General features: G+C 43.0%; 1 protein-coding gene across 1 annotated transcript; it reads left to right on the forward strand.

The window, feature by feature from the left end:
- Positions 1 to 176: 176 nt before the first annotated feature.
- Positions 177 to 15,663, forward strand: MTMR9 (myotubularin related protein 9; the record flags this gene model as incomplete). The annotated part of the gene is made up of 6 exons (XM_010020034.1): positions 177 to 367; positions 3,295 to 3,403; positions 5,232 to 5,357; positions 12,310 to 12,483; positions 14,492 to 14,709; positions 15,502 to 15,663. Coding segments are annotated over exons 1-6 (974 nt in total), but the record flags the coding sequence as incomplete, so codon positions are not given.
- Positions 15,664 to 15,917: the final 254 nt, after the last annotated feature.

The following is a 15,917-nucleotide window of genomic DNA, read 5'->3' on the forward strand; positions in this document are numbered from 1 at the left end:
CCCTCTCCCCGCAGTTTCCCTACCCCGGGAGATGGGGCCGCGCCGTGGGTTCCGCCGCTGCCTGCCCGCGGTGGCATAGCGCAGCGCCCGGGTTCTCCGTCCCGCTCCTGTGGGCGCTGCTGAGGGTACCCCTGTTCTCCGCAGCACGTTCGTGTGGCGGAGGCCTCCGCTTGCTAGCAAGCATGGAGTTCGCGGAGCTGATCAAGACCCCCCGAGCGGACAACGTGGTCCTGCACCGCCCGTTCTACCTGGCGGTGGAGGGGACTCTGTGTCTGACCGGGCATCACCTCATCTTTTCTTCACGGCGTCATGATAACGCTGAGGAGCTGTGGCTGGTGCACTCCCACATTGATTTCATCCAGAAAAGGTGTGCCTGCTCATTTCCCTGCCTAATCGTTTGCGTCTCGGGGTTGAAAAGTGGTTGTCAGGACTGAGTTGCACCCTGGCTGTCTCATGTTGGGGTCTGTAATCAGAGCACAGGCAGTTTAATTCTCGTTCTTGTCGGGTATTGTTGTTTGACAGGAGTCTTTTGGTCAGTCAGAATTTTTACATTTAAACAGCTTTGTTAACAGCACTCTGTGTTAATTGTTTAGTGGATTTCATCAGTAGCTCTTGAAGCACTTTATAAAGGATGCATCTTTAACACCGTTCAACAGAGATGGAAGCTGAGGCACTGATGAAGTGATTTCCTTGGGTCACCCACCACAACTGATGGCTAAAGTGGACTCTGGACTTTCTCAGCCCCAGATCGGCCTCCTGCTGCTCAACAGCATCATCCCCTTATTTCTCTAGCTGCTCATGGAAATCAGTAGCGCTTTAACAGCATATTCCTTGTGGGAACAACGTGGGAGAGCTGAGTTGTAGCTGCAGCGCTCTGTTATTTTTCTTGCCCATCCCTTTTTGTTGCAGGGACTTACAGATTGATCTTCTTACCATCACTTCTGCCTGCTTTACATGTACTATTGCTCCATTGTGCTTCTATTCTTGAGTGGCAGTCCTACCTCATCTGATCATTGTCTTCTGCTTCCTTGCCGTGGTCCTTTTTTCAGTTTCATAGAATCATAGTTTGAGTTGGAAGGGACCTTAAAGCTCATTCGGTTCCAACCCCCTGCCATGGGCAGGGACACCTTCTCTAGAGCAGGTTGCTCCAAGCCCCTGTGTCCAACCTGGCCTTGAATACTGCCAGGGATAGGGAAAAATCAAGCAGCAGCAATTAAAGATATCAGGTTGCCTCAGAATCTGAGAATGGGTTAAGTAGTGGGTGCTGATTAAGTCTGTTCCCGTGTTCCTGGTATCTCTGAGTGTTTCTGAGAAATGCCTGCATCCTGGCCTGAGGGTGGAGAAGAACAGAGTGGTGGAAGCCTCAGGAAATCTGTTCCTATCCAGCACTGCTCAGTCATCAGCATGGTTTGGCCTCATCTTCCTTCCTGCGGGTACTGAACCAGCCGTGGCTGTTTTGAAAATTATTATGGTCAAGCTTTTCTTTTGTTTGTATTTTCATATGAGCTCAGTTGCAGTTATAGTGTAAGTTAATACCGAATAAGCAGGGAACAGTTGTAAGTTATGGTGAGGGAGCAGCACACTGCTGGCTCAGTGCGTGATTTGTAACGGGGTTAGCTATAACTGCAGATACTCGCAGCCCTTATTACCAGCCCTGTTTTCTAGAAGGTCTCTAGAGTAGACATATCCCTCTGTGAGAGTAGCATTGTGTGAATGTAACTGCAATGAAGCTTTCCCATATAAAAGGATTAGAATATATTCTTGGTGCTGGGGAGGGTGGAATAACAGGACTCTTAAACCAGTAAAGGTTGTAGAATGGTCCAGTTTGGTGCTACTTCAGGTTATTAGAGCACAACAACTGTGATGTTGTGCCGGATTCATAAAAACACCTTTACCCTTTCACATTATGAGTCTTCCGTACAAAACTGTTTTCCCTGATGATCAGATGGTCATCAACTGCTTCTTAAATGTTTGTAGCTTTTTAAACAACTTAAATATGACCTGTAGGGTTTGTTGAGAAGTGGAACAGTCTCTAGTGATTTCCTATACTGGTTTTGCTTGAAGAAAACACAGCCTTGTTGATGTCTTGTAGCTTCACTGTGTTATTTCCTTGGAGATGTGTGAAACAGTGCTGCAGCAAGGGCAAGCCACGTACAGACTGGCTCTGCTAGAGCTGCAGAACTCCCTGTCAAAAAGCCTGTAGTTCTTCCTTCAGCACTACCCAAATTATAATTGGTTCTGCATGTTAACCTTTGCACACAAGAAATAGGTAACGACCTTTCAGCTGTAATGACAATTCCAGAATAAATTGCAGGCATCTTTTGTAGCACAGTTGAAGCAACCCAAAGCTTAGCAACAGGTCTCTTGGCATGTGCACAGCTCTGCCCTTCTTTGTCCAGAGGGTCAGGCCACGAAGGGCTGAAACCTGGTCCTTCAGGTCTTGTCTGCTTCAGCCTCTTGCATCACCCCTGGCTGCTGCAAGCTCTGCTGTCATGTCTGAGAGACTCTGGTCCTGTTCCTCAGTTTACTGCTTTATAAACTAAAATCTATCATCGTTCCTGTGAACGCTGGTAGCTAGTTAATGCAAATAAAACACTGTTCCTGCTTGGGCATTGTCCTTCTTTCAGGTTTGTAAGGAAGACTGACAAAGCATCTGTGAGCTGTGTTTGCTGTGTAACATACAGCTTTTTCTGGGTTGACTTGTGTTGTAAACAGCAGTGTGATACGTCCTTAACTTCTCTGAGGTCTGCAGAGCAAAGAGCTCCATAGTATTGCAGGTATCAGAAACCAGGCCTAAAGACTTAAAATTAAAGACAAGGGAGTGTAATGTAGCCAGACAGAAATCTTGTCTTGAACATTAAGCTAAATTTGGATGTTTTTAGTAATCTTTGAAGTTTCAGTGCATTGTGTTAATGAAACTGGAAACTGCCAGACGAAGCTTACAGGACTGCCAGAAAATACCTGAACACACCTTTTCTCTTTTATCTTTTAAAGAAAAGCTGTAGGAAAACCTCTGTTTATCTCATGATACTTCCACTCACTGCTGCATCAAAGGATGGAATTTTCCTCCTTCCCCCACCCCCCCCCCCCCCCAGAAAAAAAAAACACCCAACTTGCAAATACCAAACAAAGAAGTGGGTTTATTTGTTTATTTTTTGAAAGGTTATATTGCAGGCGTATTACTACTAATGGAATTTTGTCTTGTAAACACATGTTGTAGGAAAAGCTGTAGTACCTCATCTCACCTTAGATGATCCTGTTCTTAAGAGATTCTTTCTTTGTGTCTTGCTGTAGGTTTGTGGGCTCATTGGGTACCATTGTTATAAAATGCAAAGATCTGCGAATTATTCAGCTGGATATACCTGGAATGGAGGAGTGTTTGAACATTGCGAGCTCTATTGAGGTAAGAATTCATAATAATAACACCTGGGTTCTCAGATCGTGGTCTGACCTCACCCTAAACAACGTAGCACAGGCTGGAGAGGGTCCAGAGAAGGGCCACAAGCACTGGGCAGCCGTGTGAGGAAAGGCTGAGAGAGCTGGGCTTGTTCAGCCTGGAGAAAAGGCAGCTCAGGGGAGACCTTATCCCATGTTCCAGTATTTAAAAGGTGGCTACAGGGAAGATGGAGACTCTCTTTTTGCAAGGAGTCCCATGGAAAAGATGAGAGGTGACGGGCACAAGTTACTTTTGGGGAGATTCCACTTGGACACAAGAGGACAATTTTTCATAATGGGAACAATCAGCCATTGGAGGAAACTCCCCAGGGAAGTGGTGGACTCCCCAACACTGGACACATCTAAGATCCAGCTTGACAGGGTGCTGGATCATCTAGTCTAGCTCATGCTTTGTCAAGAAAGGTTGGACCAGATCATCCCTGAGATTTCTTCCAACATGGAATTCTGTTGTCATGGTTTAAGCCCAGCTGGCAACTAAGTACCACACAGCCACTCACTCACTTTCCACCCAATCCCCAGTGGGATGGGGAGGAGAACCAGAAAAAGGTAAAACCCGTGGGTTGAGATAAGAAGAGTTTTTAATAATTGAAATACGAGTAAAATATAATAGTAATAGGAAATATAGAGAGAAAGGAATAAACAAGTGATGCACAGTACAATTGTTCACCACCTGCTCATCGATGCCCACCTCATTCCAGAGCAGCGATTGACCCCATCCAGCCAACACTCCCCAGTTTCTAAACTGAGCATGATGCTCTGTGGTGTGGAATACCCCTTTGGCTGGTTTGGGTCAGGTGTCCTGTCTGTGCTTCCATCCAGTTTCTTATGCCCCTCCTCGCTGGCAGAGCATGAGAGACCGAAAAGTCCTTGATCAGGGTAAGCACTACTGAGCAACAACTAAAACATCAATGTGTTATCAGCATTATTCCCAGACTAAAGCCAATACACAGCACTGCACCAGCTACTATCCCAGCTGAAACCAGGACATCTATGATTCTATCAACTTTTTGTCCAGTTAGAAAGGTTTCACTGATGTTCTGGAAGGCAAATGAGACTTATGGGTTATTTCTTTCCAATTGCTAAAATATTGTTTGTTGCTTGTGGGTGTGGGGTTTTGGTTGTTTATTTTTGTTGCTATGCTCTTATTTTTAAACAAATAATACCACCACCCCCTCAAAAAAAAAAAAAAAAAAACAAAAAAAAAAAAAAAACCAAAAAACCCAGTCCCAATAAACCCCACAACCCTACTTTTCTTGATCAAGTATTTTGCTGTAACATTTGGGAAAATGAAGCTCAGCTTCATTATACTGGAGCATGAGGGTGCAAAACCAAATCAGTCCTCTTGAGTTTCATGCGTCTCAAACAACATTGTGACTTCTCGAGTTTAAGCTCTGTTAGTAATTAGGTAAATGCTATGTAGGATGTGTCCCATTAGTTACACTTGTTCAGTGTGCATCTTTCTCATCCTTTGGTGTGTTGTTACATAGTGAAGCCTACAGAAATTATATCCTGTACAGACCCCCACTTGCAGTTAGATTGTTATAACCTGCTTTTGTTTGTGCTGTGGGGTTTTATGTGTTTTAAAGTAGCTTGTTGGTAATTTAGTATCTCAAGATTAATGGCTGTATGCTTGTGAGTGTCTTAAGTTTGCATCACCAGTATTAGAGGAAAATACTATTTGATGTATGTTTCTTCTTTTTTTTTTTTTTTTTTTTTTTTTTAAATGAAATAGTTTGAATGAATTAAATAGCTGTTTATTTCTCTTCTCTGCACAGGCACTTTCCACCCTGGACTCTGTCACTCTAATGTATCCCTTCTTCTACCGGCCCATGTTTGAAATCGTTGAAGATGGCTGGCGCTCTTTTCTACCTGACCAAGAATTTGAACTCCTCAGTACAGTAGTAAGTTGCATCTAAGGACTTGCACAGGCACTAGGATATGCTTGTGCAAGTAGTTGGTGAAGTTTATCACCTGATAGTGTCTGAACTGGAAATCCTGGATGGTAAAAATAGCTGTGTGGTGCCTGGATGAAATGTGTGTTGTTCAAATACTCTGCAAACATCAGACGTTTCTGTTTATGTGCTAAATAGAAATATTTAGCACTTGTGTTTCACCTTGTACAAATGTAGTTTTGAGGCCTATTTAGAGTTCCAACCTTCATGTCCTCTCAGGTAAATGTTTTCATCCTTTGGGGATGGCCCTCCTTCTTCTAAGAACAAATTTAAGACTTCTGACCTGGGTTTGTTGTACTTGACTTTCATCCCACTCCAGATGCAATCTTTGTCAACCCCTTAATTGATACGAGGCTGTTCTTAAGAAAAAAAAAAAAAGTCACTAAGGATTTTTTGTTTTCCTAGGAAGATGACAATAGATAAAGATGCCTAATTTGAAACCCTCTTAGCTCTACTTCATGCTGGGGAAATACTAAGAGGGTTTAGAAAGCAGGAAATTTCCAGTCCTAGTCTTCCTGGTGCTGTGAGCACTTGTTGGTATTATTTTGGTACCTGTAGGGTAGGAACTGTTCTTGTGGCATTTCCTGTTGTATCTGTTATTCAAACTTCATTTTAGGATGATGAATTTTGTGTAGTAAGAACTGACTCGGTGTAGGAGCCAACCTGTCTTAATAGTGCTTTGGGTTAGCATCTTTGTATTCCAGGTCTTTGTTTCACATTAAGTATGTGCACTTGCTGCATCATCTTAGGTTTCTGAGACCACATCCATTAGTACAGCATCAAAGAACATTGATTTTTTTTTCGTTTATCTGCAACCCAGCTTGTCTGCAGCATTTATCATTTCCTGCTTATGACTAATATCCGAATAATATGATTTGCTTGACCAGATTCATATGATGAGATCACTAGAAAATTAAAGGAGTTGAGAGGTGTTTCTATTTTTGGCTCATAATTAGAGTACTCTCACATGTCCTATCTTCACCTGCTGTCAAAAGACATACAAACTGACCTGTTAAAAGCACCACAGTTTCAGCTTTAATTTCAGCTGGGAAAGTCAAATGTGATCAGAGTGTTCAGATCTGAAAGCAGCAGACGCTTTCCCAGCTCAGCAGAGGAAGCTTGCAGGCATTTCAATGAGAATCAAAAGGCCAGAAGCTGGAGTGCTGTCTGGTGAGAAGAGTGTGAGAGCAGGATTGATGGCACCAGAAGGAAATTCTTCAGAGCACAATGGAAGATTGCGGGAGATAGTTCTGCTTCTGTTCGTGTTTTGCTTTCTATGTGTAGCTGAAATAGTTTTTAGATTTCAGGGATCCAGTCACTTCTGATGGCTGCATTTACCAGCATGATACCAGTGCTAGCATGGCTTAAAAATGCATTGGCAGCTTATTTGTACGCGTCTTGGCTTTCTGGACATACACTCCTTGGAAGGCTTACATTTAAAACCTGATTTCTTTATAGCTCTGTGTTTCAAGGGCAATAATTTTAAAATATGTGTCTAACAGATGTTGAGTAATTTTTGGCTTTTAACCCAAACTTCAGATGTAACTCCCTTTTTAACAAGATGGTGACAACATCCATCATAGAATGGTTTGGTTCAGGAGGGACCTTAAAGCTCATCTAGTTCTAACCCCCTGCCATGGGCAGGGACACCTTCCACTAGAGCAGGTTGCTTCAAGCCCTGTCCAGCCTGGCCTTGAACACTGCCAGGGCATGTTCAAATGAGTTACATTTCCTGAACAACAGATAAATACATCGTTGACCAAATATTTCTTCTTCTGTAATTAAACTGTCTTGTGTGACAGGCCAGAACAAGTAAATGGTTGATTTATTTTTTTTCTCCTGTAAGTCAGATGAATAGAATACAGAAGTTTACTTCCCTCTCCATTAAATCATCCATCTGGATCTGTTGTGCCTTACCTTCCCCAGTATGGTAACAACTTGTTAAAAACTGCATTTCAGCCACACTGCAGCTCTAGTAATGTATTAATTCCAATTTGTTTGCTACAGAAGAGTTATTTTTAAACTGACACATTCTATAATGGCAAAGTAAAACTATAAAAGTTAAGATTAAAAAAGTTCAGTAATACATTCAGTAATAACCTACAGCACAGGTCAACAGGACTTCTGTCAAGTGACTTTCCAAGAACTGCTCTTCAGGTAAATCCAACCTATCAACAGAGGCATTCAGCTGAGAGTTAAGTCATACTAAGAAATCAGCTCAATGTTTTACTGTCTGTCACAGCAAAACCTCCAAATTATTATCCTGTGAGATGAGACTTTAATGATACTACAGACAAATACATGAATGGAGTAAAAGACGCATGGGATAGTTAATGATTGCTCATCCAGCTTTAGACCGTGTTTTGTGCTTTTCCTGAGGCACTGGGTAGTACATCAGATCTGGATTGGTTATAGGTATGTCAGCTCTTCCTGGACAGTTCAATTCAGCTGTGCTCTACTGCACTGGAGCTTCTTAAAAAAGGCTGAATTTTCTGGTTTGGGGCTCAGTTTGCAATGGTGTGGATAGCTCATATTTTGCTCTTATCAGGCAAGCATCGATCTTTGCTTGCATCTGTTGTTATGTTTCTTGTCCACGCACAATCTGTTGCTAACAGGGCTTGTTGCCTTCTGCCTGTTCCTTGGGAATAGCCTTTCTCATTGCTGCTCTGCAGGATCCTTCAAGGTCTCTGGTTTCCTAACTCTTCTTTTAAGGCTTACTAGTAGAGCTTGAATTGTTTCACACTGTTTTGTGGAAAATGACCTCTCCTAGCAATTTCAGCTTTTAGAAGGAATGATAACTTGTTTTAGCCTTTCAGTAACATTCAAGGATCAATATCTAAACAAGTACCAAGACAAGAAAAGTACAAATGTAAGAGTTAATTACGCACTGCTTTAAGAAAATACTTCAGGCTACTTTCTTTTTTTCTTTGAAGCCCTCTCTCCTTTCTACTTGGCCCCAATTCTTTGCTACTTCTAACCTTAACTGCAATTAACTTTTTCTGATCCCTTAAAGTACAGATTTCTTGCTGGGAGAAGTAAATGTTAACTTTGTACTTTGAGTTTCCCACAGCATACTGGTGATACCTGAAGATGAGGTCCACCTCTTTGCTTCACTACAGTCCTTACTGCTGCACATAGCTGAATTGCTGTTAACTTGCTCTTCCACTTAGTAATGGCAATTTTTTTCTTTGAAGTTGCAAGACAACTCCAAGCAAAAGCCAAGTGACTTACACTGTCAGGTTTTAGTGTCACCTGATTTGTGTTGTAGTGTATTTTAGCAGTCTGAAGCCAGCAGAGGTTAACTGGGTCTCTGCAGAAGTAGCTGTGATACAGAAGACAAATGGTGCTAATTGTTGCCTCCTTCCTATGTAACAGTAAACTATCTCTGGGTGACATAACAGAGTCATCTGTCCTGTACTTATAAACAGTGAGGAGAGTAGCTTATGGGCAGAGTTAAATTACCAAAGTGGGAATAAATCAGGTTGATACTCTTCCATTCATAGAATCACAGAATGGTTTAGGCTGGAAGGGACCTTAAAGCTCATCTAGTTCCAATCCCCTGCCACAGGCAGGGACACCTTCCCCTAGAGCAGGGTGCTCCCAGCCCCTGTGTCCACCCTGGCGCCAGGAATGGGGCAGCCACAGCTTCTCTGGGCAACCTGTGCCAGCGCCTCAGCACCCTCACAGGGAACAACTTCTTCCTGAGATCTCATCTAAATCTCCCCTCTGTCAGGTTAAAGCCATTCTCCCTTGTCCTGTCCCTACAGGCCCTTGTCAAAAGCCCCTCTCCAGCTTTCTTGTCATCCCTTTTAAACACTGGAAGTTAGTCTAAGGTCCCCCTGGGGCCTTCTTTTCTCCGGACAGAACAGCTCCATCTGTCTCAGGCTGTCTCCATAGCAGAGCTGCTCCAGCCCTCTTATTATCTTCATGGTCTCCTCTGGACCCACTCCAACAGGTCCATGTCCCTCTTGTGTTGGGGTCCCTGGAGCTGGATGCAGGACTGTAGGTGGGGTCTCACAAGAATTCCTTCTCATGCTAGTCACATTAGTGGCAGCCAGTGTTTCGAAAAGCATACCACAAAGTTGTAATTTTTGCCTTTTCTACGTCCTGTGTGGCAGCAAGATATTGATCAGTTCTCTATCCATGTGTATTTTTTTCCATTTTAAACAAATTGCACACCATTGTATGAAATTTGCTGTAATTTAACAACACCCTAAAAAACTATAAAACCATGTCATTATTGGTGAATTAAAAGCATGAGCTTTTAATGGAGGACCAACCGGCCTCCCTTATGTATTCTAGAACTACTTTCATCTCCACCTATGGCATGATTGCCAAAGGCAGTTTAACTTTGCATCTGGGAGACCTCTGCTTTTTATAAAACATACATGTTCAGGGAAGCTGTTTTGAGTCTAATGAATAATGAAATAAACTTACAACAGGGACAATGCAAAACAGGATAGGCTCCTGAACAGAGGTAGCAACTGATGTTTGTGATAACTATAATGCACACTGTGTACCTTTCTCAGCATCTTTTTCTTAGGCTGCCACTGAAAGGTACACTTTTGCTGTTTGCTGTGCCACACATCCCATGTGTTGCATCTACTGATGGTGAAAGTGCTGTGAATTAGATCAGCTTTTTCATCTGGTGAAAAGACTTCATTGCCAGAAAACCTTTCTCAGTTGATCCTAGTTCTCCAATGGGCCAGTGACCCAGTCAAATTTATATAACCAAGTACCAGGAGGTGTAAGGCAAGAGGTAGTAAGCTTCTGGAAGAAAGAAAAGAGGAAGAGAGACCTACTTGTGATTAATGCATGCTAAACCAACTTTCCTGAATTCACATGGGGTTTTGTGTATTCCATTGCAGCATAGTCTCTTGCTTTCTGTGGTACCTGCTTTATGCCCCTACCTTTTCGTCTGCCTGAAACTTTCTTTGAACACAACTGAGCAGAGCTTTTTATGACATCTCTGAGATCTCTGCCTGCTGCAGTGGCATGTAAATGCTTCCCAGTCTGTACCAAAACCACTTCAGCTGAGTGAGTTAAGGTCTTGTTTGCTCTATCACACCTGTGTCATGCTAAAGCATAGGAACTAGAGGGGTGGAAAAAAAAACAACTATGTTGAAAGCAGCTGCCTGTTTCCTCTTCAGAAGTTTTGTTTTTTTAATGTTTCATTTAAACTTCATTGTGTCTGGAGCTTTCACAGGCAAATTTGAGTGCTATCCTGCTGCTACTTTTATGGTTTTAATGCTGCTGTTAAAACCAAAGCATGCTGTAGAGGCTTCTGGGTCATTTTCCTCACCAAAGCTTCTGCCGGCAGGCTTTGTTTGCCGTAAGAAATATAGGATAAGGATGCCCTGACTGATGCAGCCCAGCCAAGCCACTGTCCTGCTATCAAGGACCATGAGCTAAATTCACTGACAAACTTTAGGCAAGGTTTTGCTGTGTGATACACTCCCCTAGGAAAAATATATGCCTTTGTGGCCATCTGATGTACCTAGATGATGTCCTTAATGCAGGACGCAGTGGTGTGGCACAGAAGCAGCAAGCCCTCCATGAAGGCTGGGCCTGTCTGAGGCTGCAGTTAGGTCAGTGTCAGCTCTTCCAGCCTGGACTTCAGTAAATGAGGACTCCTCATCAGTGAGGCTGCTGGTTGACATTTGGTTTTGCCTGAGATGGGGCAAAGTCCTGTGTCTGACCCTGGGTGGGTGTCAGGTAGCCTGAGTTCTCATGCCAGGTGCCTGTGAGGGTGCAGGGTGCCAATATTCAGCACTTCTTTTACAAGTGTTTGACTGTTGGAAACTGAAAAATTATCCAACAAGAATTTATGGTGGGACCTTTGTGCTTAGATGCTGTGCTTGGTTCAAGGAGGTGCTTTTGGATGAAGAGCTATAATGCTCTACATAAAGCAGAGCCCATAGAAAAGAACCAAGCTGGAAATCTTAAATTGAAATTTTAACCTCTAAGCAGCTTCATCATCTGGAGTTGGTGGACGTTCTTGCCTTTTTGGGCCACTTTTGTCTGGTGGGTAGTGTTACTAACTCTGCTCTCAGCACAGATAGAGGTTTGAGCCCATGTTACCTCCATCTAAATCTCCTGATGCAGAAATACATTTCTGTTCTGGGGTCTCTGAGGGACAAGACATACCATGTTCTTACTTCCTATGATATTGAAGCTATCTGCGAATGCAGTTATATTTTTATTACATACTGCAGACATGCTGCCTGCTCTGTCTGAAATAATTAAAAGCTACAATCACGCATTTCTGTCCACGTGGGCTTATTTTGTGCTGTTTGTTGAGGAAGCGGATAAACCAGATGGGGAATGAACCATTATTTAACAAGTCCTACACCTCAAGGAGCTGGGCCACCTGATAATTTCTTCCGTTGCTTTTGAGCCTTATCTGCACGCTGGGTAATGAGCTTTTGGGAGCTGCTGCAACAAGGTGATGTGATTGCAGGCAGCATCAAGAGGTGTGGGGAAAAAATAATCACTCGACAGACTTACAAAAGGATACTAAAAGCATTAGGGAGGGATATACATTCTAATATCTAAAATACAGCATCTGAGAGGTAGGGGATGAGGAGTGCGCTGCAGAGAGTGGGTGGGCTTCTTTGTTCTTGAATAGCATCTCTTTTACCATTTTTTTTTGTTGGAGACAGGATAATGGTGCTGGGTTTGATCTGACCAGTTAGGGTAGTTCTGGTATTACAGGGGATCCAGATTCCTGCATGAACAAACATGATTATGCCAGTAGTGACAATTGATTTTTCATCTGTGGTGCAATGGAATAGATTGTTGATATAACTGAACATGGAAGGTCCTATTCCCTAGTATGTTATGTTGTAACAGCAGTGATCTGTTTTCTGACCCAAAGCCTTTATGTTCTGATCTCTTCCAGACAGATGAATGGCGTCTAAGCTGCATCAATAAGGATTTCTCTGTCTGTCCATCCTACCCTCCAGTTGTCATTGTCCCCAAATCCATCGATGATGAAGCGCTTTGGAAAGTTGCCATGTTCCGCCACGGCAGTCGCTTCCCGGTCCTCAGCTATTACCATAAGAAGAATGGGATGGTAAGCTGCATTTGGGTAATGGTTCTACCAAAAGGAAGTGTGTGAATCTCTCTCTTTAATGAAAAAAAACCCTTGTGCTCTAGATTTAATATAGTTCATGAGACGTTCACTTGGTTTGTTTTTCAAGTTACTAGGTGTTTGCAGTGAAACTGGTTCTGGGTGATGGAATGAGTAATCTCCATCCTAGAAATAGCTATTAATCCACTTGCTTATGGAGGGAGCGTATGTGACATGAGCTTGCTCACAGCAGTAAGAGCAAGATGAGACTTGTAAAGCTACTGCTGGCACCCTTACTTGCTTTGTCTGCCAAAAGGCTTAATGCTGAAAGGATGGCAGAAACCACATTGTCCTGTCTCAGGGTGGTGGGCTGTCTCCTTCGTAGTAGTCGTGATGACAGCGAGCGTGCCCAGAGCCAGCACCGCTTCTGCTGTGTAACTGTCGAAGGAGTGATGAGAACAATCTGTTCCCTGAGCCTGTCAGTATAACGTGTTTCAGGAGTAGCAAACTCTTGTTGTTGCACAGACTTCACCACCTTCCGACAAGCCAAAATGTAGTGGAGTGACTGATATGCTATAATTAAGATATGCACTTTATGAAATTGTTGAGTAATTCTGTGTACCTCTTGCTGATGTAACCAGTTCTGAGGATGCTAGGATATCCAACCTGCAGCTTACACACTTGGTCCAGGCTTCTGAGTCAAATACTTCAATGTCTTCTCTCCTCCTGTTGCCAAGATTGTTAAACTCTGAATTAGAGGACATCTAGTTTGACCTAGCAGTACACAATGTTTTTTTGCTTTGCTTTAAAATCAGCCATTCACCAATTTCATAAGTTGTGCTTTCTGCTTTTTCTCAGCTTGACTGAAAACCATTAAAGGAAGATTTGTTCCATTATCTCTCTGGATTGTGTATGCTTCAAGTTGTGAGGAATGAAATAGTGTTTGGCTAGGAGTGCTTGAACTTGTGACAGTAATGCTATCTGTCACATTGTTCTCCTGACTGAGTTCTTGAGCATAGCTGGGGTTGCTGACTGCCTGCCCTCACATTTGAGTTATGATTTGAGCTGCTGGAATGCTTTCTAAATTGAAAGGCATTTACTAAAGAGAAACCTCAGCTTATAAATCTGTGGACCTAAGGTTTATTAGTCTAGCCAGTGGGTAAAACTACCTAAGAGGCATCTTTAACACACAAATGACTTGGGAGTTTTAAAGACAGAGTTGGGAAGGCACCTGAAAGATAACCATCCTGAAAATCTTGGTTTATAAAGGAGCCATTAACAGGAAGCCAGTTCAGTGGCTCACAGAGGTGGTACTACAGGAATAAAGGGATAAAGCCTCTGAGATGATATCTATAATTTAGAACGTGGCCTGCCAAATGATCACTCAATTCAAGGATTTCTAGTTTGTTTTTTAAATACATTCAGTCCCTGCAAGAGACTGCACTTAAAAGAACTGAGGGATTCAGGGCAAGGGAGGACAGCAGCTGTAGGAAGAGCTAGAGGGACGTTTCTGTGCAGCAGTCATGCAGCTCACGGTGTTCTATGTCCAGGCATGGTGGATTGAACTTGAAGCAGGTGGAAGTAGGAAGTGCAGTAGGGTGAGAGCTGCACTTGCTGGTGCAAATCCACAGAGAAGAGCTGGAGATCCAGGAGATGACCCCACTTGAATTTTACCCCTGAACTCAGAGAAGAAGCTTTTTAAGGTGGGTCTATCTCACTCCAATAAGCACTGTTACAATGGCCTGAGTTGTAAAGGAAAACAGGAGCATCCTGTGTGAATTTCAGCAGTAAGCCTCTGTAGGAGATGTTCTCCATGCCTGCAGTTGAGGCATGGCAAACTATTGTATCAGTTTTTGCAGTCTATGTTTAGAGACCCTGAAGTAATCCTCTAGTGAAGAAGTGTCCTTTGTATAGTGAGTTTGGATCTCCATTTTTGACAAGTAATCAATGTCTTTCAGTCTTAAGTCTCTTAATTTCCAGTCCCTGATCCATGTTTTTTTTGTCTCTGCAGGTCATGATGCGAAGTAGCCAGCCTCTTACAGGTACAAATGGGAGACGGTGTAAAGAGGATGAGAAGCTTATTAATGCCACGCTACGGCCTGGCAAGCGTGGCTACATCATTGATACCAGGTCCCTGAATGTTGCCCAGCAGGCCAGGGCCAAAGGAGGAGGCTTTGAACAAGAAGTGCACTATCCCCAGTGGAGGAGGATTCACAAATGCATTGAGAGGTGGGTGAAATTACACAGGCTTGGCTTTGTAGGGTTATGTTGGCAGAGCCATGCCAGCTCCATAGAGTGTCTGCTTCTGTAAGAAGTGGCTCTCTATCCTGGTTCCTGTCAACAGGGTCACATTCTCATTTTGGTGAAATCGGGGTATGTGGATGATAAAGGTAGTTGGCTTTGGAAAGCTATGTTTGGTTCCTTGTTCTGGTGAGCCTGCTATGGTTTCAGACATCAGGCAATTTTCTTGTGCCATCTCTTTGACCATCTATAGCTGCACTCCAGCCTTCCTGTGTTCCTCCTTTTTGCCAGAAAACTTCTGCAGGTGAGGCTTCGTGACTGTGGCAGTCACAATCCTCTTACCCAGTAATTTTCTCTGGACATCTAATATTGTTTGATCATTTTGGAACAAGTTACTAAGTTAAATAGACTTTTAGCCTGATCTCGTTCAACTGCTCTTAAGCCTTAGTTCTGGTGAATCCTTCTACACAGGCATGCAGTAATGTTTCTGGAGGTATTGGAAGGCCCCACTGTTGTAATGCTTTATGAAGCAATTTGTTCTGAAAGGTAAGAAGCTACTTACATCCAAAGAGTAGTGTTCTGCTGGCAGTTAGCCACGGTGTAGCATTAGCAGCAAGAGCAGGTTTGCTGAATGAGGATACACTACTTCTATATAGGGTCACACTTCTTGAAATAACTGTGTCTAAATCATAGTGCTTTATTTTGAGATCAGTTAAGCAAGTTGTCCTGGTTGTAAAATTACTCCTTAACGTTTTCAATAATATTTTGCTTTTCCCAAAGGTTTAATATTCTGCAGGAAAGCCTCATCAAACTTGTGGAAGCTTGTAATGACCAGTCGCACAACATGGACCGCTGGCTCAGTAAACTGGAAGCTTCCAACTGGCTGACTCACATCAAGGAGATACTAACTGCAGCTTGCCTAGCTGCTCAGTGTATTGATAGGTAAATCTTCAGAAATCCTTGAGTTTCTCACTCACTCGTTACAGATTGCTACCCCTATTTCCACTTTAAATGTTAGCAACTGGCCACCATGAACTGCCTTGCTTGTAGCCATGCAAAATACTGTTTCTTCTTGGTTAAAGAATGTTCTTCCAGTAAAATCCTGCTTGCATTTTTAGAAGTACAAACCTGAGGGAGGAAATCTTGACTAAGAATATGTATATAGATAATCTAGTTAAGGTACGTTCCTACGTCTG

This window comes from Nestor notabilis, unplaced genomic scaffold (genome assembly GCF_000696875.1).
Source record: "Nestor notabilis isolate BGI_N333 unplaced genomic scaffold, ASM69687v1 scaffold14540, whole genome shotgun sequence".
Lineage (NCBI taxonomy): Eukaryota > Metazoa > Chordata > Aves > Psittaciformes > Psittacidae > Nestor > Nestor notabilis.